The sequence below is a fragment of the Trichosurus vulpecula genome, chromosome 4 (genome assembly GCF_011100635.1).
Source record: "Trichosurus vulpecula isolate mTriVul1 chromosome 4, mTriVul1.pri, whole genome shotgun sequence".
Classification (NCBI taxonomy): domain Eukaryota; kingdom Metazoa; phylum Chordata; class Mammalia; order Diprotodontia; family Phalangeridae; genus Trichosurus; species Trichosurus vulpecula.
The window spans coordinates 439,893,445-439,919,265 of NC_050576.1; the positions used below are offsets into that span (position 1 = coordinate 439,893,445).

Genomic DNA, 25,821 nt, shown 5'->3' on the forward strand with positions numbered 1-25,821 from the left:
CTGAGAGAGCCCCTGCTCCTGGGGCTGGGTGGGCCCGGGCCAGGCTCAAGAGGGAAATGGGGGGTGGGGGAGGAGAGCACCTACCGGTGTATACCTGAGCACTCAATGCACAGGGTAATTCCCAAGTTGATGCTGGCCCAACGGGGGTCAGGCAGGCCACAGTCACAGCAGCTGGCATTCCCAGGAATGCACTGAACCCTCTGTAAAGCACTTTCTCCTTTTAATAATTTCTCTTTTGACTCATTCCCAGATTCCAGGCTTCCTGTAGATGGAGATGATTTTTTATCCAGCTTCTGGGAGAAGGAAAAACAAAAAATGGCTTCTTATTCAGTGTATTTCATGCCTCTGCTAGACCTTCTGTTCTATTTTGAGTTTATTTTGCACAACAAAATGACTGGTTTATAGAACAGACTACCACAGAACTCAAAGGAAAACACATGTCACCAGGAAAGAAAAGACTGTTTCCTGGTCCCACCTCATACTGGATTCTTTGCCAAGGAGGTAACAGGCTACCTCAATGCCTGCAATGCCCATGCCACGGTGGCATGGTGTACTCTGGTGAAGCCGCGTCAGACCATCCTGCATCTGCTAGATAGTTCCTAACTCGGACTAAAAGCAACCTTTGGGGACTCAGTTTCCCCATGTGTACCATCCCAGTCCCTTCCAGCTCTGACAATCTATGAGGCTACAAATCATCATTTTGTAAACAAAGAAAACACCAGAGCATTTGTGGTTGCAGCATGAGTTAAAAGGGAAACCCCAACTGTCTGACAGAACTAGCCCTAGGCACTACTAACTGACGAAGCAAAAGCCAGGAAATGACTTTATGAGGACACAGCAATAGAACCGCCCACAGAGAAAAGCCAAGCAATTATGTTCTCACTTGGACATTCCCCCAGCCTCTGGGAGCCTGTCAAACAGGGATAGTATTAGTCCTACTTCTGGCAGCTGGCTCTAAGCTGGCTGGTCTCATGGAGAGGCCCTGGAAATGAAAAAGAAGCCAGACACGGAAAGGGCCATAAAACCCATAGGTGGGCCAAAATGATGGGGTGTGATGTTCACAAGTGAAGTGGAGAGCTTAACAGAAAAGGGGAAATCAGGACACGGCAGGTGGTTCCCAGGGAGGCCAGGCAGCACTGGGCATCACAGAGATGGGCACCTATGGATGGATCATTCCAGCAAAGAATGTCTGGATGGAGATGAAGAGGGCAAGAAACAGAGGTGGCGGCAGTAACAACAACCGTCACCAGAATTGATGTAGCACTTTAAGGGCCATAACATGTTTAATGGAACATGCTTAACATGTGCTAACCCATCTAAGCCTCACAACCACCCTGTGAGAGACAGGCTCTGTGCTTAGCCTGCTTCACAGACGAGGAGACTGAAGTGGGTGAAGAGTCAGTGACCTTGCCAGGGTGTCAGAGGCAGGATCTGAATCTGGACTTCCTGAGTCCAGGAGCAGCGCTCTCCCCATTTTGGCACCCCCAACATGCCTCAGTCTGTCACTAACTGCCTGGCCACTGGAGGAAAGGACCAGGACCCCCACAGCACCCAAGGAGGAAGGACCCTACCCAGGGCCATGCCCTCCCTCAGCGTCAGCTGTAATTCTGGTTCATCATAGGATCCCCTTGGACTGAAGCAGAGTCCCGGTGTTGGGCCTCCTGACAGGGCTGGAGGAGTGCCCAGAATGGCGGGAAAGGCTCACGCTTGGCTTCCACCTCCTGAGCTCCAGCCTCAAGCTGCCTCTGTGAACTTAGTGCCCGTCACCCCCACAGCCCACAGGCCTTCTGCCAGGATTCTCAAATGGTGGGGTCCTGTAGAAGATCTCGTACCAGGGCCCTGACTGCACGTGGCCCTCGAGATGCCCGAAACGCCCCAGCGGACCTCCCGGACTACTCACCTCGGCCTCGTCCCCCTTCTCTCTATACGCAGTGGCGATGCTGGTCTGAACAGCCTTAATCCATGCTTGGCGCAGCTTCTCAGAGTCGGCCTGAAGCATGCAGCTTCTGTAAAGAGACCACCATGTAGACCGCTTAGTCAGGTTCATGTGTGGGCACATGCCCCAGGTCTGGGAGAGGCGACCCTCCCACTGCCACTGGACTCTGCCCAAAGCTGGATTCATACAAAGACAGAGGATGAAAGCCCCACTGTTTGTTCTTGTGGACAGGCCATCGGGGATCTCCTATTCACTGTCCACCATCTCCACCACTGTCCAGCCTGGACAGAGGGCAGCGGCAGCCCCAGAACCTAGCACAGTCCAAGTGCTTGCTGACTGAGTAACTGTGTGGTGGATTCCAAGATCATCACACCACTGAAGCAGTTCTCTCCAAGGAGACCAAGAATTGATTTGTTCACTGATAAAGCTCTTGGGCCTTTCTCAGGCCTTGTCCTACTGCATGTGAAACTGTTAGAGGCAGCTACGGGGGGTGCAGCAGTGCACAGAGCACTCGGCCTGGAACCAGGGAGACCCAAGTTCAAATCCAATCTCAGACACTCCTTAGCTGTGTAACCCTGGACAAGTCACTTGACCCCATCTGCTTCCATATTCTCACCTACAAAACGAGGATAACAAGAACACCGACCATGCAGGGCTGTTGTAAGGAGAGCATGAGGTAATGTCTGAGAATATTTACAAATGGCCTGCAAACTTTTAAAGTGTGACGTAAACGCTGGCTCTCACTGAGCCCACTGTCCCCAGGGCACCTCTGGGGCGCTCTGACGTGGAGCGTGTCTAGCCTTATCCCTACTTCAGTTTCTGGGTCGTGAGAACACTATTTTACCACCTCGCAACACGAGGGGCCGTTACAATTGGTCCAACAATGCTGGAATTATACCCTAAAATGGTAAGAAAAGTCCATCCCAGCCAGTCAGTTGATAAGCACTCGCCAGGCCCTGGGCTGAGCTCCAGGGATACAGAGAAAGGCAAAAGACAGTCTCTGCCCTCAGAGAGCTCACAACCCAATGGGGGAGGCCACAGCCTTGTACAAATGGCTGATCCAGCCATTCTGGAGAGCAGTTTGGAACCACACCCAAAGGGCTATAAAACCAGGCATGCCCTTTGACTCTGCAATACCACTGGGCTGTATCCCAAAGAGATCATCAGAATGGGAAACACACCCACATGTACAGAAGCTCTTTTTGTGGTGGCCAGGAACTGGAAATTGAGGGGATGCCCATTCACTGGGGAATGGCTGAACAAGTTGTGATACGTGAACGTAATGGGATGCTATTATTCCATAAGAAATGACGAGCAGGCGGACTTCAGAAAAACCTGGAAAGATTTATACGAACTGATGCTGAGTGAGGGGAGCAGAACCAGGAGAACACTGTACACAGTAAGCCACAGTGAGCGATGACTGACTTTGATAGACTTGGCTCTTCTCAGTGATGCAGGGATCTAAGACAACTCCAGAAGACTCATGATGGAAAATGCTACTGACACCAAGAGGAAGGACTATGGAGTCTGAATGCAGATCGAAGCATATTGTTGTCTCTTTTTCTTTCCTGTGGTTTCTCCCTTTTGTTCTGGATCTTCTTTCACAACACGACTAACGTGGAAATCTGTTTAATATGACCATCTTGGGGAGGGAGGGGGGAAAATTCAGAACTCAAAAATCTTATGAAAGTGAATGTTGAAAACTAAAAATTAATTTGTTAATTAAAAAGAAAAAAGAAACAGCCAACAGGGAAAACAGAATTAAGAGAAGTTAGGAAAGGCTTCCTGTAGGAGGTGGGGTTTCAGCTGGAACCTGAAAGAAGCCAGGGAGCTCAGTGGGCAGAGCATTCCAGTCATGGCGGATGGCCAGACACAGAGAATGCCTGGAGCTGAGGGATGGAGGAGCAACAAGGAAGCCAAAGACAGAAGGAAAGACCCACATTGATGGCAACACTTAGAAACAAAGTCGACATCCTCTGACTGGGAAATGATGAACGCAAAGGAACACTCTTCAGGAATGATCAGTAGAGGAACTGAGAGGAGCACGAGAAGAGGTACAAAGACTGATGGGACTACAGCATGGCCATGGTGGTCCCCAGCACATCCTGCCAGCCTCACAAAGGAGGGTCAAGGAAAGTCACCGATCCAAAAAGAATAGAAAGCTGTGTCGGGCACTGGCCAGAGTTGGTCAGAGGAGGGGCCCCCTTCCCCACCCTTCCCACAGCTACGGCTGTCTCCCAGAGGGGAACTCGAGCTCCTGGAGGGAAGGGGCATCCTTGAATCTGTCTCTGTGCCCCAGCCCCAGGCCTGTGATCAAGACTGACAACGTCAAATGATTCAGAACTCACTTTGTGGGCGAGACCACCTCGAAGCAGAACCGCCTCTCTATGTCTTCACAATGTTTCACAGTGCAAAGCCGCAAGTCTTCAACGACCACCGTGGGATTGTCCTATGGGAACAAAGCACAGCAAAGCTTCTGGGACAACTGAGCCTTGTACAACTTCATAAGCCGGGTCCTGAGCAACTGAGAGTAGAACCAGAGGATGCCCTGAGCTCCCCCTTCCCTAGTGTGCACCAAAAAGAAAGGGCGGCATGCCAGCAGGGATCACCCACCGGCCTGCTGACAAAGTCTGGGAACGAGGTTCTGATTCTTCATTTTTCTGCTGTACAAGCTGTAATTTCCGTTCTCTCCTCCTCCTCCCTGCCACAACGAATCCCCTCCATTGCCCCTCTCCTGCCATGGTCACGCATCCCGACCCAGATCACCCTTTTACACCTAAACCCCTTGGGAAGCTGCCAATAGCAGGTGTCTTACCTCCCTTCCTCTCATGATTCTTATGATTCTTACAATTCTGCCGTCTAGCTTCCAGCCTCCAGAATAACTGAAGCCACTCTCCCCAAAGTGACCAGTGATCTCCTGTTTGCCCAATCCATTGGCCTTTGTGCAGTCTTCATTTCTGTTGACCTTTCTGCAGCCTTGGACACTGGTGATCACCCTCTTCTCTCTATATTTTCAGGACACTGCTCTGCTTTCCTAATTCCTGCTGGATTTTTATCCAGGTCCTGTAGCGCCTCTTCCCCCTACCTGCTAACCACAGGTGTCCCTCAGAACTCCCTCCCGGGCCCTCTTCTCCTTCTACATCACCATGTCCTGACCTTCTGGCTTGTACCTCTGACTACCTGGTGAACATCTCTAAAGTTCTGTAAACATGGTGAACTCAACATGGCCCAAACTGAGCTTGCTAGATCCTCCTAGTCACCCAGGCTCACACTGGCATCGTCTCAGCCCCCATATCCAATGCCATGGCAAGTCCTGACAAGCTGATCTTTGTAACATCTCCTCACTACGCCCCCTCCTCGGACTCTGCCCCCACACTGATACAGGCCCTCATCACCACAGGCTTGGGCCATTGCAAAGGCTGCTGGGGAGGTCTGCCTGCCTCAAGTCTGTCTCCTCTCCAGTCCTACCTGCCAAAGTGACCTTCCTGAAGGGAAGCCTGACCACGTCATGTCCCCCTCTTTCTCCTTCAATAAACTCCACTGGCTTCCTATAACCTCATGTCACATCCACCTCCCCCATTCAATGAACCCTGCTGCTTCCTGTCACTGCTAGGATGAAACACAAAGTCGTGTTTCATGTCCCAGCTCCTTCCACACATCATTCAATTCCGTGACTTCTTTGCTGTTTCTCCCAATATCCTGACTCCATGTGTTTTCCCTGGCTGTCCTCCAGGCCTGGAATCCTCTCCCTCCTTATCTCTGCTTCCTGGCTTCCTTCAAGTCCCAGCTAAAATCCCTACATCCTTCCTAGTCCCCATTCATGCTAGTGCCTTCCCCCCAAGATGGTCTCCAATTTATCATCTTTCTATCTGTATATAGATACAGATATAGATAAAGTCTGCACATAGCTATGCATGTCATATCTCCCATTACATTCATATAATCCCTAACACTGACATGGTACTTAATACAAGCACTCTGCCAAGCGCTTTGCAATTATGTCGTCACTGGAACCTCCGAACTACCCCAGGTGTAGATGCTGTCATTATCCAAGGTTCAGTGACGCGCCCAGGATTACACAGCTAGGAAGTGTGGGAGCCCACATCTGAACTCAGACCTTTGGACTCCAGGAGGGCAAGGCCCAGGTTCCTGCCTTTCTTTGTATCCCCAGTGTTTAGCACATAGGAGACACTTGTAAAGCCCACTGATTTGATTTGACTTGAAAAGAGAGTGTTGCTTTAAAACCAAAGAGCAAGAAATCTGTGACTAGCTCCTCTTGTGAAAAAGTTTGTACAGCTCCAGGCTGACTGGCAATGTGGCCTTACCCTCTTGATCTGATCAGGTCAAGAAGCCCTCGAGACAAGTCAGACATAGATATTCCTTTCAAGGCTTCAATTACTTAGTCTGTCTTTACTGATCAAACTGTCCAGTAACTACCAGAACTGCTCCATAAGGACCTAATACTGGGGTGGCGGCGGGACCCGAGCCACTCATGACCTTGTGCGCCCCACCCCACCCCGACACACACCATGCATTTTCTTTTAAAGTTTCTTGGTGGTACAAGGAGGTTGGTGAAAAAGAGGGAGGCCCCATATCCACCAAAACATTTCCAGGAGCACTTTTTGTGGTAGCAAAGACGTGGACTCAAGTAGTTGCCCACTGACTATGGAACAAGTTGTGGTCCGTGACTGTGATGGAATGTTACTGTGGTGTAAGACACAAAGGCTATGGTGACTAGAAAGCTGCATGGAAAGGCTGAGATAAACCAAAAAACAATCGTACAAGGACGGTAGCGAAAATGGAAAATCGACACCAAAAAGAAACACTGCTGTGAAATGATAATGTTGGAGAGTCGTCCCAAAGCAGAGCTATGAGGAAAAAACCTGGGGAGGGGGGGACACTGCAGATGACCTTGGACTTACTGTCTTTGGAAGAGGTCTGGGAAAGGGGAATGAAGCTCAGGAAATCAAAGTGACGTGAATACAAAGGTTATCAATAAAAATGTAAGAGGCTCTTGTGTGAAGCAGCCACCCTGTGCTCCACCAGCTGCCACAGTCATCGCCTCCGATGGCATCAAAGAAACAACCGACACTCCAAAAAGTGTCCTTTGTAACTCCTGAGTCAAACACAATCTGGTTTTCTCACATATCATACTTTGATCCTTTTTATTAGGAAAACAATGTTCCACAGGCTCGACTCCCCATCTAAAGCTGTACCGGGAGATCCGTGGCCCTGAGCAAAGAGGAGAGAAGCCTCTGGAAATCAATGCTCAGCACTCCCTGGACTTTCCTTCTTGAGGAACAGAGTGGCCCTTACCTTGAATTTTTTCTGGTACACCAGCTGATTATTCTGTATTGAGAACCAGCGTCTAAACAAACAGAAAGTAATTTAGTTATTTGTAAACGCAATTTATTTCATCTGCTGACCAAAATAATTTTTTTTACTTTTGGAAGACTAATACAAATCGACCCACGAAATTACGTTTTTAGAACTAAGTCATGACCATTTTTGTCAGTATGAGATGCATATGGCAAAACAAAAGGATGAAAAAAGGGGGGAAAGCCAGGATTTTTAAACTGCAGAGTTTAAATTTTGATTAAAGGAAATAGTTACTTGAATTAGTTCCTCTATGGCATAGGAATTTCTACTCTAACAAATATTATTCTTTAGTATTCCTATATTAGATAGAAAAACTAGCATTGTAAAATCAGCCCATATTTTTTGAAGCATTTCTTCATAAGGAACCCCAAATAATGGAGTTTTTATTTCTGTTTTTAGTGTCTGGATGGAGATGAACATTGCAGGAGTAGGAGAGGGAGAAAGAATAGGTGAAAAGGTACTTTGATCTCCCATACTGCCCATCCATCACAGGAAATAGGAAATCGATGCTATTTCAAGACTGTTAAACCTTCCTACTGTAACGGGACTGATGAAGAGGAAGAGGAGCACACAACTCCTCACAAGTACTGAGTCTGAGAAAACTGGAAATGATTCATTTTAGAGCTGAAATCAAGGCCTGAGTGCTGTGCTGTGCGACTGTGTGTATGTAGTGGTGGTGGTGTGGACTGTGCTCTGCGTGTGTGTGCGTGAGACTGTGTGTGTGTGTGTGTGCGTGTGACTGTGTGTGTGTGTGTGTGTGTGTGTGACTGTGTGTGTGTGTGTGTGTGTGACTGTGTGTATGTAGTGGTGGTGGTGTGGACTGTGCTCTGCGCATGTGTGTGTGCGTGCGTGTGTGTGTGCGTGTGTGTGTGACTGTGTGTGTGACTGTGTGTATGTAGTGGTGGTGGTGTGGACTGTGCTCTGCGTGTGTGTGCGTGAGACTGTGTGTGTGCGTGTGTGCGTGTGACTGTGTGTGTGCGTGACTGTGTATGCAGTGGTGGTGGTGTGGACTGTGCTCTGCGCGCGTGTGTGTGTGTGTGCGTGCGTGTGTGTGTGTGTGTGTGTGTGTGTGTGTGTGACTGTGTGTATGTAGTGGTGGTGGTGGGGACTGTGCTGTGCGTGTGTGTGCGTGTGTGTGTGTGTGTGACTGTGTGTATGTAGTGGTGGTGGTGTGGACTGTGCTCTGCGTGTGTGCGTGTGCGTGTGTGACCGTGTGCTGCGCTGTGTATCTACACCCAGACACACAACTCCCTCCCCCCACCCTGCCACAGCCTTGACTGATGGGTCTCACTTTCACACTGAACACTTCCAAACCGTAAGCTCAAAGTTAGGCGGCCTGTAAACCTTGTCATCCAGGCTGATTCCTTCTGCTTTGTGCAGCAATGGGTGCTGTACCTGCTCCCCAAAGTGCCCGTGATCTCCTTTAGAAAAAAGATTAAATATGGTAACGTTGACTCAAAAGGGCCCCCAAATTCTTTTCACTTCATAGCCTCATTCAGGCTATTCATCAAAGGAAGCGAAATTCCTCAAACTTTTGTAAAAGCTAAACCATGACAGTCATTTTACATCAGCTCTACGTCAGATGATTTCGATTCAAACATTAGTAAATTAACCCACGAGCAGATGGAAATTCTACCTTTTCATTCTAACAAAGCCACATGAAAGTGTTCAACGGAAAACACTTTCAGCCCCAAAGAGCCCTCCAGTCATCAGGGTGAAAGCCAAGTCTCCCAGGCAGGGAAACCATTCACTACAAGGCAATGTGTTCCCCCTTTTGCAGGAAGACAGCTTTCCTTGGAAGTCTTTTCCCCTTTGTATGGCTTCTGCCATCTGATGTCATGACCGAGCATCCAGGCACAAGCCTGGGGTGTGTTACTTCTATAAGAAAATCACCAAAATGCAGGCTAGCAAAGGAAGACATTCCGGGCTTAATCTGTGCTTCTGGTCATAGCTGGTTAGACGGGTTAAAGGTGATGCCTACACACGCAAAAGAAAGAGCCCAGCCCAGCCACACTGGAGGACATGCAATGGAACAAATCTCTGGAAATGATCAGATGTCTGCACTCCATCAGGTGTGCAGTAGATGTCCGCACTCCACCACGTATGCAGTGCGACCATCGATGCCTCCTCCGTTTGCTGTACTGTCATGGACAACAAGATGGCGGCCAAGGGCTCCTGCTTATTCAAGGCCTCATGGGAGATATGTGACAACTGCCAAACTTCTGGCCATTTTAGAAGGTCCTTCTCAAACAGAATCATGGAAAAGATGGCTGCCTGGCCGTCCCATAGGTGACATGGATTCTCTTTGTGGATGATCTTCACTAACTCCAGAATTCTATCCTGACGTCACTTTGGCCCAGTCATCTCCACCCACTGTCCATTTCTGCACACTTGGGGAATGCAGATTAACTTGGCACACAAAATTAGGGCAATCACTGAGGAAAACCAAAATGCAGTAACAGATCTCATAGCCAAACCAACAAAAAAGGGGGGGGTGGAATTGTTGCTTCTCTCAGCTCTGCATGAAGTGGTCCCCACCCATCCACCTTGGCTCTCCAGCTGACTCTAGATTCTATCAGGGAATGGACACACGGCAGGTCAGCGTGAGCATGTGGGCAGTGACAGGGAAGGGAGAAGGTACGCTAGGGTCCGGAGCCCACGGACTAATGAGAAAATCTATTCTTGACACTCGATACAACTTCTGCTACTGAGAGTGCTCTCAGTAAATTAAGAATCCAACCTCCAAAGGCCACATCCAACTGAGACCCAAAGCTTTGGGAGGTCAACTATAACACCACAACCTTCTATTCTAGGTGATCACAATGGGAGCCAAGGAAATATGTGAGCTTCAGGAAAGGAAAGAAAGTCTGCTAAGCTAACTGGAGAAACAGCTTCAGCTTCATACCAATGCATTTCACATGAAAGAAAGACACAGCCAGGATTTAAGGCCATAAAATTAAATCAGCAAAAATGAGATGTTTCCAGCTAGATTATGAGGATTTTAAAATCAAATTTTCAGAGGGCAGTGCCACAAAAGTGGACCATTTACCTTCGACCCATTGGTATTCTTCCCTCTTCATGCACTAGTCTCACAACTATGTTTGAAGTCAAGAAAAAAAAGATCAGCTTCCTGCTTCCAAATCAAGCTCAGCCTCATCCCCAACAGCAAGATGTGAAGTAAGGAACTAGTTCCTTTATGTTCTCAGGAATGACACACTGGCTGAAAATGAAATAAACTTGACTGTGTGCTAGCTATATAATGCTGATAATGTCAAATTCTATTTAAGTTTTACGCCCCCCCCCCTTTTTTTTAAAGCAGGTGATGGTAACAAAAGGCTCTGGAAACTTACGTTGAAAAGACTCAGTATTTCTAGCCTCATACCAAAGGGGCTCATGCTACCCCAGCACTGAAAATAACCCCCACACACAGAAACTTCCTGCATGGCTGCCCTGAAGTGGTGCCAAGGTTGGTGTTTCTGTTTCTGCTGGGGACTGGGAATACAGCAAATGTTCTTGGCCAGGTTAAAGACAGGACACTGCAGCAGGCAGCCCTCCTAGGAGCTCTTCCATCTTGAGTTTTCAGATTTGGTGCAAAAAGAGACTTTCTATCCATTGCAAGTAATCCACGTGAAATGTCAACAAAGGTTAATTGTGAGCTTTCCCATGCCAAAAGAGAACACTGGAGAAGGTGGAAGGAGAAGAAGAAGCTAATTGGTACCTGATGTGATCTGGCTTTCTCCTGTCATGTGAAAAAATGGGGCAGGATTAAAACATAAGGGAAAGGTAGAAAAAAGAATGAAATGCAAATGAGCAAAATAAGCAAAGGCCAAGCATGATGTGAAAACCGAGCAAAAATGAGGTGACCACCTGTAAGCAGAACATAACCCCTGTCCCCACAGGTCACAGCTGGGGACCCTCACTCACACTGGCCCCCTGGGCCAGACAGCATCATGAGGCCTCCCTCCTTAGAGGCATGTTTGTCAGTGAACAAAATAAAATACAGAGGAACACAAGGCAAACCAATTCTAGTGAAATACAATGACCAAAATAATATTTTAAGTTTAAGAGTCCCAGGTTTGGTATGGACAAATTCTACTCAGAGGATTCAATAATTTGGGTCAAACATGACTGAACCTTTTTTTTTTAAAAATCTAAAAATTTATGCTACACATTTTGAGGGGACCTCGTTCCAGGCTCCTGTGCCAGTAATGCAACAGATAATCTTTGATCCATGGTGCGAATGTTCATGCAGCTCAAACCTGACTCCATGGTTCTGCCTCACTGCTGCCACTGGCACCCAGCAGCCAACCCCTCCCCACCTCATTCTTATTTCTACACCAGGAGCTTGTCTTTGTTAAGATCTAAATGGCTTTCCAGGGAGCACCTGGGGTCAGGGGATTTGGGAATTTTTTCAGGATGTATATCAGCGATGCTAAGCAGTATTTCTCTGACATGACATGATGCTCTACTACATCTGCCATCCCTCTACCTTAAGTCTCTCCCATCTCTACCCATCCTCCAAAGAGCTGCCAGAGTGATAAGCACACAACTAACCAGTCACTTCTCTACTCAAGAAGCTCCAGGGGCCCCCTCTTGTTCCTAGGATCAAATTCTATCTCTTCCAAACTTCTCCATTGGTTTTTGGATTTATCATTTCTACAGGTTTTTGGAGTTTCCAGGTCATCTACATTTCATCAAATTTTAATATCTTCTCCTTTATACTCATCTAAGATTTATTTGTTGGCTTTTGAACTTTTAAAATGTGTGTTCAATTAATTAATTAATTCTCCCCTGTCCCATTTTGTTCATGGATATCAGTAGGAATATAACTTCCTCCCAAAGAATTGCCTTAGTTGCATCCCAGAAATTCGGGCGTGTTATTTCATTTTCTTTCACAAAATTACTAATTATCATCATTTGTTCTTTGAAGATTTCATTGTTAAGGCTCCAACTGACAAATCCAGCCTAAGACACTTGACACTCATTAGTTATGTGACCTTGGACAAGTCACTTAAACCCAACTGCCCTGCCTTCCCCCTCAAAAAAAAAAAGGCCCCAATTGAGTCTGTGTCCTTTGTGTTCCCTCAACTGATTGCTTTTATTGCCTTAGGGTCTATACCAAAGAGGTGTTAACTCTTTCAGTCTTTTCACATTTGTTTGCAATACCTCTGTGCCCTACTACGCGGTCAATGCTTTACAAGTTCCAAGTGATGCTAAGAAATACACACATTCTTTAGCAGTCCCATTTAGAAGGTGCCATGACATTGAGATCTAGTTTCTCAACTCTATGTTTTCCCCTTTGCTTATCTCTGTTAGACTTACCCAAAATTGAGACAGGGATACTGAAATTTCTGGCTATTATTTTATTACTATATCTTCTTGAAGTTCAATATGACTTTATGACTTTAAAAGCTAAGGCATTTAGAGGATGCAGGTTTAATACTGATAGTGGTTTGCTGTCTCTCCTTCCTTTCCACATGTTGTAGTTTCCTTGTTTCTCTCTTAGAGATGCTTGTTTTTGCTTCGTCTGACAGCATGAATGCAAATCCTGCTTTTTTGGATTCACCTAATATGTAGTAAATTGTGTTCCTGACCTTCATTTTTAGTCTGTTTTTTTTTGCTTTTCTAAGGCAGTTTTCTCATAAGTAACAGACTGCGGGCTTTTGTTTTCTTATCCAGTAGGCCCTTCTTTTGAACTTTATTGGATTGCTTGATTCATCCATATTTCAACTCTTTTTCCTCCATTTGCCCTCCCCTTCCTCTGTAAAGTCTTTTGTTTCTTTCCTAATTTCAGTCAAATCTACTTTAAGGAAAGCCCCCCTTTCCCACTGGCTCTCTTCTCCTCATGCTTATGCTCCCTAAGCCAGTCTTCCTTATTTTCCCTTTCTCTAATTTTGGAATTTTACTTATTAGTTCTTTCATTTCTTCCTTTGATCTAGTTATTTAATTAACCCATTTTTTCCTTTTCAGTTAAGTACTCAAATAAAACCCCCATTCTTTTCTTTCCCTTCAGCCTGAACTCACTGCCTTTCCCCTTAAACCCTCTCTCTCCTTCCTACCTTCCTTATTACTGCAAAGGACAATGCCACCCTTCCAGCTCTTCAGACGCACACCCTAGGAATCATCCTACATCCCTCACTCTCTCTCTCACCTCTCGTATTCAAGATGTGGCCAAGCCCTGTGATTTCACCTCAGCGGCATCTCTCACGGATTTCACTTTGGCAGTATTTCTTGTCCACTTCACCTCCACAGCATCTCTCCAATACCCCCTTTCCTCCTCTATCACTGCCCTCACCATCTCACACCTGGACTACTGCAATAGCCCTTTTGGTGAGTGTGCCTGCCTCAAGGCTCTCCCCAGTCCAGTCCATCCTCCATTCAGCCACTAAAGTGATTCTGCTAAAGTGCAAGTCTGAACCTGTCATCTCCCTACTCCACAAACTCTAGTGGCTCCCTCCTGCCTCCAGGAGCCCTTCATAACTTGGCCCCCTCCTACCTTTACCAATTTTCTGACACCTTACTCACCACCACATGCTCTTTGATCCCATGACCTTGGCCTTCTACCTGTTTCATGAACAAGACCTCCATCTCTTGCTTCTAGGCATTCTCTGTGGCCATTCCCCAGGCCTGGAATGCTCTCACTTCACCACTCTAAATACTGACCTCCCTGGCTTCCTTTACTTCCTTCAGTCCTCACTAAAATTCTACCTTCTCTCCCCTCTGTTAATCATTTCCTACTTATGCTCTATGTACCTACTTGCTTGTTATCTCCCCCATTAGATGGCAAGCTCCTTGAGGGCGGGGGCTACCTTCTGTCTCTTTTTGTATCCCCAGCACTTAGCACAATATGTGGCACATGTTGTTTACTCATTTCAGTCACGCCCAGCTCCTTGTGACCCCATTTGAGGTTTTCTAGCAGAGATACTGGAGTGGTTTGCCATTTCTTCCTTCAGCTCATTTTGCAAATGAGAAAAGTGAGGCAAACAAGGTTAAATGACTTGCCCAGGGTCACACAGCTAGATTTGAACTCAGGTCTGCCTGACTCCAGGGCCCACACTCTTATCCACTGTACCACCTATATGCCCCTCTTGCAATGCAGCAGGCTCATAATAAACATTTACTGACTGATTTACTTCCTTCTTTTGCCTGCTCACCCAATCTTTTGTAGGGTCTGTTCTTCCTGAGACTACCTTCTTTGCTAATCTTTGAGCTAATTGGAGTATATTTCTTTCTATCTTCTTCCTTTCCTTTCATTTTTTTATGGGCCCTCTCATCCTGAAATTTAGCCCCATAGAAACCCTGATTTCTCTGTAGGAGGAATAATTAGGAAGTTTAGTCTTTCATGTTTCAGGCCTGTTTCTCTATTGTCATTTTTTATTTGCCTTACCCTCTGTTGTTATCCTGTCATGGCTGTCCTTGCCTGTTGTATTTGTTTACTTTTCGTATTTCTGTTGTCTGAGATATTTAAAAAGCAAACAATATGTTCAGGATGGGTCTTCCTTCTAAGAATGCTTTGAGTGTCTTTTTTGTATTGGCTCTCCATCTTTTCTCATCAATAGTTAGGATCAGGTTTGCAGAGTAGGTTCCCTTGGATTATATCTTGAATTCCTTTGCTTTTTAGAATACATCATTCCATTCTGTCCTAGGGTTTCTGGTGGGTGCAGAGTAGTTTTCTATTATTTGAATTGCTTTTCCTTTATATTTGATGGTATTTCTCCTAGCGATCTGCAGAATTTGTTGTTAGACATTGGAATTGCTCATTTGAACAACCATGCATCTTGGAGTTTGCTGCAGAAGTTTTTTTTTCCTTCTGAAAACAATTTATGGACTTTTTCAATTGCCAATTTCTTTCTGTGTTCAGAAGTTCTACACAGTTTTCTGGTATTATTTCTGGCATTATGCTGTTCAAGTTTTTGACTCGTACTCTTCTGTGTGACCTATAATCCTTAAGGTGTCTTTGAAATCAGTATGTTTTGCTTTCATACTTAAAAAAAAATTATTGGCTTTCTGCTTCTCTTCTTCCAGATGGTCCTTGACTTCTGTGTATTTGTATTCCCAGCCAGTTATTCTCTTTTTTGTTGAAGACTTGCCATTGTAGATTCAAGTTTTTCCTCTTCTTCCAATTATTTCTATGCTGGCCATAGGCTTTTCTCAATTCTCACTTCTCTTCTAAATCATTCAGGTACATCCTGCTATGTTTCCGTGGTCTGTCAGGAATCAACAGGGTCCCCTGTGATACATAATACCTATTTATAGATGTCTAGAATCGTTTTGCTGATCTGGAGGCCACACCCCCTTCTGTTATTAATATCTTCCCTGTTGGTTTATCTGTTTATAATCAAGATCTTTAACTGAGTTTTCTTCCACCTGAGCTCTTGGATGATATCCCAATTTTGTCTTTACATTCCCCTACTGTCACATTCTGACTCCTTGCCCATTGAATGCAGTCTCCCCTGGGGGTTAGACCTCAAGCTTGACTCATTCTCTTCCCATGCGGGTCAGGTTACTAGCCTTAGTCTCTGTGCCAAATGATTTCTGCCGAGGAGGATGGGGGAAAGAGGAGACAGAATGGCCCCAGCTGTATGCTATACCCTTAACTTCGGGCAGATCTGGTGGATCCATGTGCACTCTGATGTTCCACATCAGGAATTTCTCTGTTGCTCACTCTCACACACTGCCATGCTTCAGTCCCAGCAAGGACAAGCTTCTGCTTTTTGGTTTTCTGTGGCACTGAGAGCAGGGGGACAGGGAGAAGGAAGGGAGTAGGGGATGCAGTGTGTATATGTGCAGTTGCAAGCTTATGGGCTGGCTTGTGCACTCTTCTCAGAAAGTGGAGGTTGGTGGGTCACAGGGTACAGAGTCAACACTTTAGGGGTGAGGGATGAGTATTCTCTGCCATCTATCTTCATTCCATAAATGCTTATTCCTCCTTTCCCCCACAAGTACACCAGTGACCTTTCATTCAGAAGTATTCCACAGAGGAACTGTGGCCGACGTTTCCAATATAACAACAGCTTGTCCATTCATATGGGTGCTCTCATCTCAATCAATCTAATCAGTGGGGTAAGCAATACATTTTTATCCCCTTTCACAGATGAGGAAACAGAGGCTCAGAACAGTAAACCAACTCAACAAGGTGGGATTCAAACCTAGGCATCCTGACTCTCCACTGGGCTATGCTGTCCCTTACCTTGGAGCCGGATATAGCACGGCACAGTGTGCAGGTTCACTTACAAAGTGTGTAACCACAGTAAAATCCCAACTCCTCTCTAAGCCTCAGCATCCCCCCGCTATAAAATAAGAGTCAGCAGGGCCCTGAATAACAAATTGCCTCCTGTGCAGTCAGACCACATCTACCCTATACTCTTCCATGGCCATGACAGCTGCTCTCAGTGAGTGAGTCAGGCTTGATTTCAGCCTGGAAGCCTCCTTCTGGACTCATGAGCATCAGTGAATTCTGGTGTCTGAACCCCAGCTCTGGCCATCCGGAGCACGGGCACCACCTCCAACACACCCTCTCCAGTTCAGAGGATAAAAGCTGGGAGCGTGGGAAAAAAGTCGAGCCAGCCAAAGGGCAAGTCACACAGAGAGAGTTCAGAGCGCATTGCCAAACCAAAAAGCACAAAGACAACAGCTGACTCGGGAGCCAGGAACGCTGACTGACAGCTCAAAGTCAGGACTGAGAGTATCATCAAAGCGCAGGAAGGAGGGGGCTAATACTGTCAGGGGCTCCTGCCCATGAAGGGTCTCCCGACTGGAAGCCCGGCAGAGTCTCTGCAGGTCCCTCAGGGGCTCCTGCCTCTCTCCAAGTTACCCACGAGTTTTCTGCCAATTTCTCACTCTCTTCCCCCAAATCCCTTCCCATTTTAAAGTGAGGTCTGTGGAAATTTCCTTCTTTCATCTGCAGAAAATAGTGACGTCCTTGTTTCTGACCCCTGTCCTCTCTACTCCCTTTATTTTAGCCATTTAGATGAAAAGAGCCGGTCTTTCCAAGCCACAGTACCTGCCAAGACCACAGGATGGGCCTAATGAACATCATGGCACATTTACAATGCATCAGGAGAGGGAGATGAAGTGGAAATGTACTTTTTTTCCAGATTTCTCTTGAAAGTAGAAATCAATGGCTGTTATTCCAAATTACATCGTTATAACTGCTCCCACAAATCAAGTGGTCCACCTATTAAAATAACAGCCATGACTTTAGGGAGGGAAGGCAGGCAGGCGGGCAGAGGGTTTTACAAACAGGATCTCATCGGAGCCTCACAAGCCCCTGGGAGGGTGGTGCCCCCTAGTGGCAGGCCCATGATTTCATCAGTGTGGAACCTGGATCAATGGAGATCATCATCCCTCTGCCCAGACAGGATCTTTCTGACTCTAAAGCTGGCTCCCTCTGCACCACACAAGACTGCTCCCAACTGAGTGATGAGCCGAAAATTCTGTTCTCTAAGTAGTTTAGTCTTATTTACTCTTAATATCAGTTCATGAAAATAATAAAATGACAATCTAAAGGAAAATGATTTTTTCTTCCCCAGGGGAACAGCACTCCCCCACGCCATGGACTTTGGCTCCTTTCTCAATGCAGTAGGTTGGGGAATTTTCCATTGATTCCCCCATTTGGCAGAAGAGAGCTACAGACAAACACCTCCTGGGCTCCACTAGGCAGGTCCACCATGATGGGAAGTCCCAATGACATAACCATGGACAACTACCAGGAGCCCTGCCATGCGGCAGAATGGGTGAGTGGGCACACTCAGCACCATTTCTTTCAACGAGGTTCCTTCCTGGCTCTCTCTGAAGCTTAAGAGGGCCAGTGAAAGGACAGCTCCTGAAAACTCCAGGCCTTCACTTTCTGCCCTGTACAGGGCAACAAGACAGGGGAGCTGCCCTCTTGCCAAGTGCCCAGCCAAGCTTTTCTGAGCAAAGTCCTATCCCACTAAAATAATGTGACTGGAGAATAACCAAGTCAGTGACTGGCACAGGCCCTCCTGTGTCCAACGTTTCACACACCAGAGAAATGGCCAGCAGTCACTGCCATCAGAAGAAAATTTCCAAGAAGGGCATGGATCCTACACAGCATGTGAACCCTCCAGAAAGCCAAAATCAGGTTGTTCAAAGGGGAAGTGTCTACATGTATCATAAACACTAGTGAATTGGAAAGAGGTCTTTGCACTGCAATACACAGTAAGAGCTTAAGAAGTGCTTACAGACTTGAACAAAATCCTAAGGCTAATCTACCATACCATATTCTACTTATTATATATGCCCCCCAAAATAAACAAAATTTTACATTTCTCTATTGTTTGTCTTAACATTAAACTAAATTAGGAACTAAAAACCTCGCAGATGACATTAAAAAGCGACCACACATATTCGACTCCATAAGAACAGTAAACACAGATTATGCAGAATCCAATTCCCCAGGACGCTCAATGTTTCGTTTGCACTACTCCTCTTTAAGAGAAAAATGAATCAGGTTAAAATGAGCTTCAGTTAGGGATCTGGAACAAAACTCTAAGTCTCCTGGGAAGCTGATCCTACAGTCAGTTAGTAAGCCCCAAGTATCAAAGGGCCTCAGCCTTCAGGTCTAAGCCTACCATCACTGTTTCTTAGAAGATGGCCCTGCTACATGTTCCCTAAATGATACGAAAGCACAGGGGTGCGTTATCACTTTCACAGGATCATCGAATCTGAGTTGACAAGGAGCTCACAACTCCAAAAGGGACCCCAGGAAAACCTTTCACTACTGCATGAAGCCCTCCAAAGAGCCAGAGGGCAGCCCCCTTCCCAGGCAGCCACGGCCAAACCAAACCATGTTGTTGTCAGCTTCTTTTCATAGGGTGGTGGGCACACTAAGTAAAACTTACATACAATGTGTAAGGGACTTATTCACCAGATACTGCAGGTCCAATGTGGTGGCTGTACTGTGCAGAAAGGACTTTTAAAAATCTGGTCACCTGTGAGAACCAGTAACTTTTTGGTATCATTGCCATTAAAAAATGGACTCTCTTAATTTTTAGAACTTAAGATTCATGTTATGCCAAAAGGGCTATAAAAATGTGCATACCCTTTGACCCAACAATACCACTTCTAGGGCTGCATCCCAACGGGATCACACAAGTGGGAAATGGATCCTATGTACAAAAATACTTGTAGCAGCTCTTTTTAGGGTGGCAAAGAATTGGAAATCAAGGGGATGACCATCAATTGGAGAATGGCTAAACAAACCATGGTATATGAATAAAATAGAATACAATTGTGCAGTAAGAAATGAGGGACAGATGGGACTTCATAACAACCTGGAAAGACTTACATGGACTGATGCTGAGTGAGGAGAGCAGAACCAGGAGATCATTATACACAATTACAGACACATGGCATCTGTAAGCACTAACTTTGACAGACTTGGCTCTTCTCATCAATGCAAGGTTCAAGGACAGCTCCAAAATACTCATGATGGAAAAAGTTCTGCACATCCAGAGAAAGAATTACGGAGTCTGAATGCAGATTGAGGCAAACTATTTGCTCTCTCTTTTTTTCCTTCTTTTTTGGTTTCGTTTCTCCTTTCTCATGATTCATTCCATTGGTCATAATTCTTCTTTACAACTGGACTATTATGTAAAAAAGTTCAATGTGAAGGTAAATGTAGAACCTACATTGGGTTACATGCCATCTGGGGGGGAGGGAGGAGAAGAGGGTGGGAGAGAAAATTTGGAACCCAAAAACCTGTGGAACTGAATGCTGCAAACTAAAAATAAAAAAAAAGGTTTAAAAAAAGCTTCATGTTAAAATAACTTCCCCATCCTTTGCCTTAAAGTGCAACTTGTGTGATTAAGTGTGAATGCATAAGAATTAGCTAATCATGTTATATGATCAGAGGAAAAGACAGCACATGGAGGTGATATGCATATACACGTGTGTATATGTAGATCAGATTACTTAAAGCATGTTACCTGTTCCAAGTCTTGAAGGCGTTACTGGCTCGTTTGAACAGATAGCCTTCCATGACAATGCCATTGGCTGCATCCACATTATATTCTAGCTTGGTATCATCACTGGAGAAATCCTAGGTCAAACAACAGACAACTCTCTTTAGATAGGAGTTCCCATTCAAGGTTGTGACACCTTTTTGGTAGGCAGTACTCTGGATTTATACCTGTGGCACTTGAGGCCTCTGCTCAGGATAACAGGGATCCCCAATCAGAGAAATGTCAGAGACCAGAGCCATGCTTGGACAGTTCCAACATTAACAGGAGAATTATCCTCACCACTTTTTAGAGACATTCAGAACTCTGAGCTGTATAAAAAGCATCAGGCATGTTTTAAAAAATCTGATGGGCACCATCTGGGGACATCCTATCATTGGCTTCTTCCTTGTCTGAGTGTGATGCAAGCTTGGAGGGAAGGTCATGGGGATGCAGGGATGGACATGAGAAGAGGGCCCTGTCAGGGAAGAGGGACTAGGCTTGTTCTGCCTGGTTCCAGGACTGGGCAGAATCAGAAGCAGAAATGGCAGAAAGCCAGATCTGGCTCCCTGAAAGGAGAAGCATCTTTACTATGATGAGATACCCAATTGACCCTCAGCTGCTCCAGAGGTGAGCAGAGAGCGATGGTGGGAAGTGCTGGAGGTCTTTAAGCAGAGTCTGGATCACCACTTCTCAGGGTCTTCGAAGGTCTCCCCAGAGGGCATGAGCAAGGGCAGAGCCTCCCTGGAAACTTCTGATCTTTCCAAGGACAAGCTGATTCACCAATGGTTCGGCCTGAGGAGGCCAGATTTCGAGGCTGCTCTTGACTATGGGGGTCCAGGACTTTATTGCTTAGAATTCCTTTTCTAGAAGGGAAGAAACTGCCTGTTCCACATCCGATTCATGTTTGTTTAGTAATTTCTCTCCCTTCTTTGGGGAAACCCTAGTCAAGAGCCAAAAGCAACATGACCCTACTTATCAACTTTCCTCATGAAGCCAACAGGGGGGTGAGAACCTTTATCTCGAGCCTGGGCACCCACAATGGCATGTGAAGGTCAGGTACCGCAACAGCCGGGCAGCCGCCGTGGCCTCTGTAGGGCTTGGGAGTCAAGTTCAAATCCAGCCTCACTGGGCCAGCTCACTGGGCTGTGACCCTGGGCAAGTCCTTCACCTCTGTTTGCTTCAGTTTCCTTGTCTATAAATGGGGATAATAACAGGATCTCTCTCCCAAGGCTGAGGCTCAGATGAGACAACACACAGAAAACGCTTCACAGGACTTAACATGCCAGTTACGCTCCTTCCTGGGGCCCGACTAGCCTCTCCCCCATTTAGATGCAAATCTGATTCTTCTTGTCCAGCCACAAAGCCTCCAAAGGTTGACCTGTCCTTGTCTTGTGCCTCCCAGATCATCACCGTACTGAGGAGCAAACGTCCAGCTAGAAAGGCCTCCCTCCACTTGCCACAAACACACAGATGGAGCGGAAGCAAGAGCTCCCACACACCAAGAGGGAAGAGACCAGAAGCTCCCATACAAATGGAGGCTATGAAACCAACCACGAGGATCCCTGCAGGGGCACACGGACGTCATCCATGCATGGTGACATTTTATTTTGTTAAACATTTCCCAATTCCATTTTAATCTGGTTGTGCTTGGGAGGGGCCCGAAGGCACATGTGATACTTCCAATGTAGGCCAAGCCCCTTACTTCACAGGTGAGAAAGCTACAGCTCAGGAAGTACAAATCACCTGCCCGAAGCCAGGTCTTCTGACTCCGAGTCTCTTGATGCCTCCCAAGATTATCTGTTGCCTTGAAAGCCACTACTCTTTCTTCTATACATACTGTGCTAGGTTAGAGGGGTTCAGCTGATGGTCCAGATTTGAACTCCTAAGAATCAGACTTGAGGAATTTCAAAAAGGAAGCCTACCCAGCCATTCCTGCCTTCAGCATCCATCACTCTGTTTGCTGGCACGACAAGGCCTTTATTCCGTGAACTGAACACGGCCCTCTGCTTCAGCATGGATGGATGTTCCCGAGGGGTTTTCTAAGGCAATATGCAGCCCCTGGTGATCCTCACGTATAGCTTAGGGGCCCTCATTTGTGTTAAGAGTTTGACACTACTGGCTTCCACACGACAAATTTGTTTTATAATAATCTGGAGTTGTCCACAGACTGCTATTTCTTAAAAGTTTTTCAATTTGTTATATGCTCTGGGAACCAAGAGAGAAGCCAAAATGAATTCTATTTGACTCATCCACCCTTTGGTGCTCCACCCATTGCTCTCCATTAGCTCCATAATTAATCAGTCCTTGGTGTCAAGGAGGTTATATTCTAATGGAACAGACTGCCCTCCCCCCACTCATCCCAGAACACACAAGGTAAATGCACAGTAGAGGCTGGTTGTCTTAGAAAGAATGGCATTAGCAGCTCCAGGGGACACAGGGGAGCAGGAAAGGCCTCATGGAGGAGGTTGTGCTTGAGCTGGGTTAAGGTTTACATGGAAGAATTGTAGGCCTCTATCAAAGGAACATTTGTGAGCTAGGGTGTGCTGTCCTCTGCCAAAGATGATGCAAACAAGGGCAAGACATTTAACCTTTGTCTCTGCTTCTCCACCTATCAAAGATAATACAACCATCTGCCTCCAGTATTTCTGCATCATGACCCGTAAGAATTGAACCCAAGATGGAGGAGGCGAGTTGCAGAGAGTAGATAATTTCATTCCTGGATGAGTGAGGAACCACCTGGAAGGGTCAGAATCTAAAAGAAAGAGTTGATACTGTCTCTTGTCCTTCTAAGCCTGACAAAAAGTATGTCTAGGTGTGTGCACACGTGTGTAAGTGCACATACATACATATAGAAGAAAAGGCCAGAAGAATGGAGGACTTCATGCCAGATGACAATCATCTTCTGTTTGTGGGAAAAGGGAAGCAAGAGCAGGAATATGAAGAAGGGTCTGGCAAACCATCTTAGTGGACCATAAAGAAAAAAGTTAAGAGACTGCACTTCCAGTGTGGATGCTGAATTGGGTCTAAATTTGGGGTTTCACTGGAAAATCCCGGCATGTACAGCCCCAGATCATCTGGACCTATGTTATCAATTTCGGGGCTGCCTAGGGCCCAGAGCCCCATAGCCAGGGAGGGTCAGGGGTGACCCTGGCCTTCCTGACTCAGAGATCAACTCTCTGCATCTTCTATGACTGACACACACAGAAACCCATTCAGACCGGCCATGAAAGACAATGAAATTTAAACCCCACCTAAGTCTTTCCTAGTCTAGACCAGAGGTTCCCAAACTTGTTAGGCCTACTGCCCCCTTTTCAAAAAAAAATAAAAATAACCCAGAACCCTCCTGGAAATCTACTTTCTTTAACCCTTTAACTTTTTTTTAATGTGCATCATTTCAAAATAATATAAACTTTTTTTTAAAAAATGATGCATCTTAAATTTAATAATTTATTGTAAATTTGTGGGGATTTTCCTGCACTGAAATTTTGATAATGCAATATTATGTCATGTAACCATATAGTAGTGTACTGCAAACAAGTCATTACATGCACATATTCCTGTTGATACATGTTGGACTTCCCATCAATGCTTGACACGCTCACCTGCCAACACTTGCTTGTTAAGACCTGTTGGCAGACTCGACCACTGATCAGTTATAACTTCCATTCTGTGTGTTTATTTGGAAAATAATGTAATCACTACGACTTTAACTTGATTATACAGCAGATGAAACATGTACGGATGGTTTTTTCAAAATTTTCTTCTCTTCTTTTCTTATGCTTCCACTGCCCCCCTTTTTTTAATTCAATGCCCCCCAACTGCACCCAAGGCTACTACTGCTCCCCCGGATCATTCCAGCGTCCCTCAGGGGGTGGTATCGCCCACTTTGAGAACCTCTCATTTAGACCAAGAAATAAAAGAGTTGCGTCGACTTTTAGAGTGAGTCTCAGCCAGCAACAGTAACATATATTAGAGCACTTGATTGGGAGGTGGAGGCCCTTCGTCCCCGTAGTCTCTATCCCTCACTATCCATGCAACCTTCTGAAAATCTCTCCTCTCTGGGGCCCAGTTCCTTCATCTGCAAACTGAGAGGGTTAGACCATCATGGGGCTTCTTTTACAGTTTAAGTGCTGGACTATAGGACCTCAAAGGGTCTTCTGTCCTAATCTTTTTAATCCCTATAATCTGACAGGATCCTGCTGACTCCAATGGACCACAAGGAGACGCATATCTGTTCTGCCTGGCCTGCAACAACCACTGAGCCTGAAGAGAAGATGAACCTGGGAAGGTCACAGGCATGTCCCCAGCCTGGTGTTCTCATTCGTCTGGTCTCAAGGGTAAAAGGGATCCTGGAGGAAGAAAGGAGGCTCTTTTGTTTCTTTGTTATTGTGCTCAGTTGTTTCCAAGAAGTTCAAAACTACATGGGTTTCCTGGCTCTGGAAATTCCTATTAGTAGGTCTACTGTTGGTGCAGAAGAGACACAAGTCACACTCCTGTGTCTGGCGCCGTGGCTCCTCTCTCCAGCTGCCTCAATCACCCTTCTCCACAGTCTTCCATAACCAACCAAATCCACAGTTCAAACAGTATTCCTAAGCAATGGCCCCTGCTTTATGGGGTGTGAACTGTAAAAAGAGACTGTCACATAAACCTTGAGCTGAAACACCTGAAGTTTCTTAAAGGGTTTAAATTACATGTTTCCATGCAAACTTCCCAAGAGAACCACACTTCTTTTCTTCTTTCTTGGTGGCTGCTGTTTTGATTCTTCCCCTAAAAGGTGTTTTAAATATTCTTCCCACACTCTTTGTTGCTGTTTTTGTTTAGTTGTTTTCAGTTGTGTCCGACTCTTTGTGACCCCATTTGGGGTTTTCTTGGCAGGGATAGTGGAGGACCTGCATTTTACATAGGAGGAAACTGAGACAAACGGTGAAGTGACTTGCCCAGGGTCACTCAGTCGCTAAGTGTCTGAGATGAGATTTGAATTAGTGACAACATCTTAAACCCAAAGTCTTTTAACGACCAAGACATTGTCCTGGATGGGGGTGGGTGGGTTCATTTTTAAAATCTTCTGAAGATAAGTATGACAAACTTTTGCAAAACCAATATATCTCCATCTTAGCACTAATAATCAGGTGATTTAAAGAATACCTCATATTTAACAAATTATAACAAAGGAGTCCCTCAAATCAGAAAGGAACCAAGGCTTTAAGCTTAACCAAAGCCACATTCCAGAAAAAAATAACCGTAAAGTACAAGAGAAATTAAATGGTTGTTTTAGGCAGGGCATTTTCCAGCTGGTTCTTCATTCTTCCTTGTCACAGTCAGCCAATAAGCATTTATTAAGTGCTCTCCCTGTGCCAGACACTGTGCACTCATTGGGGATAGAAGGAAAGGGAAAACCAAGCCAAGCCAAGCCAAGCCAATGCGTGGAATCCATTCTCAAGGGGCTTCCACTCGAAGCACACCCACATGACTGCTGCTGTCAAGTCGGGAGTGCAGAACAACAACAAAATGCTGCAGAATTATAAACAGGGAACTGAAATT

The 25,821-nt window shown here is 45.9% G+C and overlaps 1 protein-coding gene across 2 annotated transcripts in view; it reads right to left on the bottom strand.

The window, feature by feature from the left end:
- The window catches only part of ACAP2 (ArfGAP with coiled-coil, ankyrin repeat and PH domains 2), a 115,807-nt gene that overhangs the window by 29,495 nt on the left and 60,491 nt on the right, over nt 1–25,821 (bottom strand). For both annotated transcript variants that reach the window (XM_036754398.1, XM_036754399.1), the window contains exons 10-14: nt 20,266–20,378; nt 7,253–7,304; nt 4,285–4,385; nt 1,901–2,006; nt 85–293 (exon numbers count right to left, since the gene is read on the bottom strand). In XM_036754398.1, the coding sequence (XP_036610293.1) occupies nt 85–293; nt 1,901–2,006; nt 4,285–4,385; nt 7,253–7,304; nt 20,266–20,378 (581 nt within the window). The remainder of the gene's footprint in view (nt 1–84; nt 294–1,900; nt 2,007–4,284; nt 4,386–7,252; nt 7,305–20,265; nt 20,379–25,821) is intronic.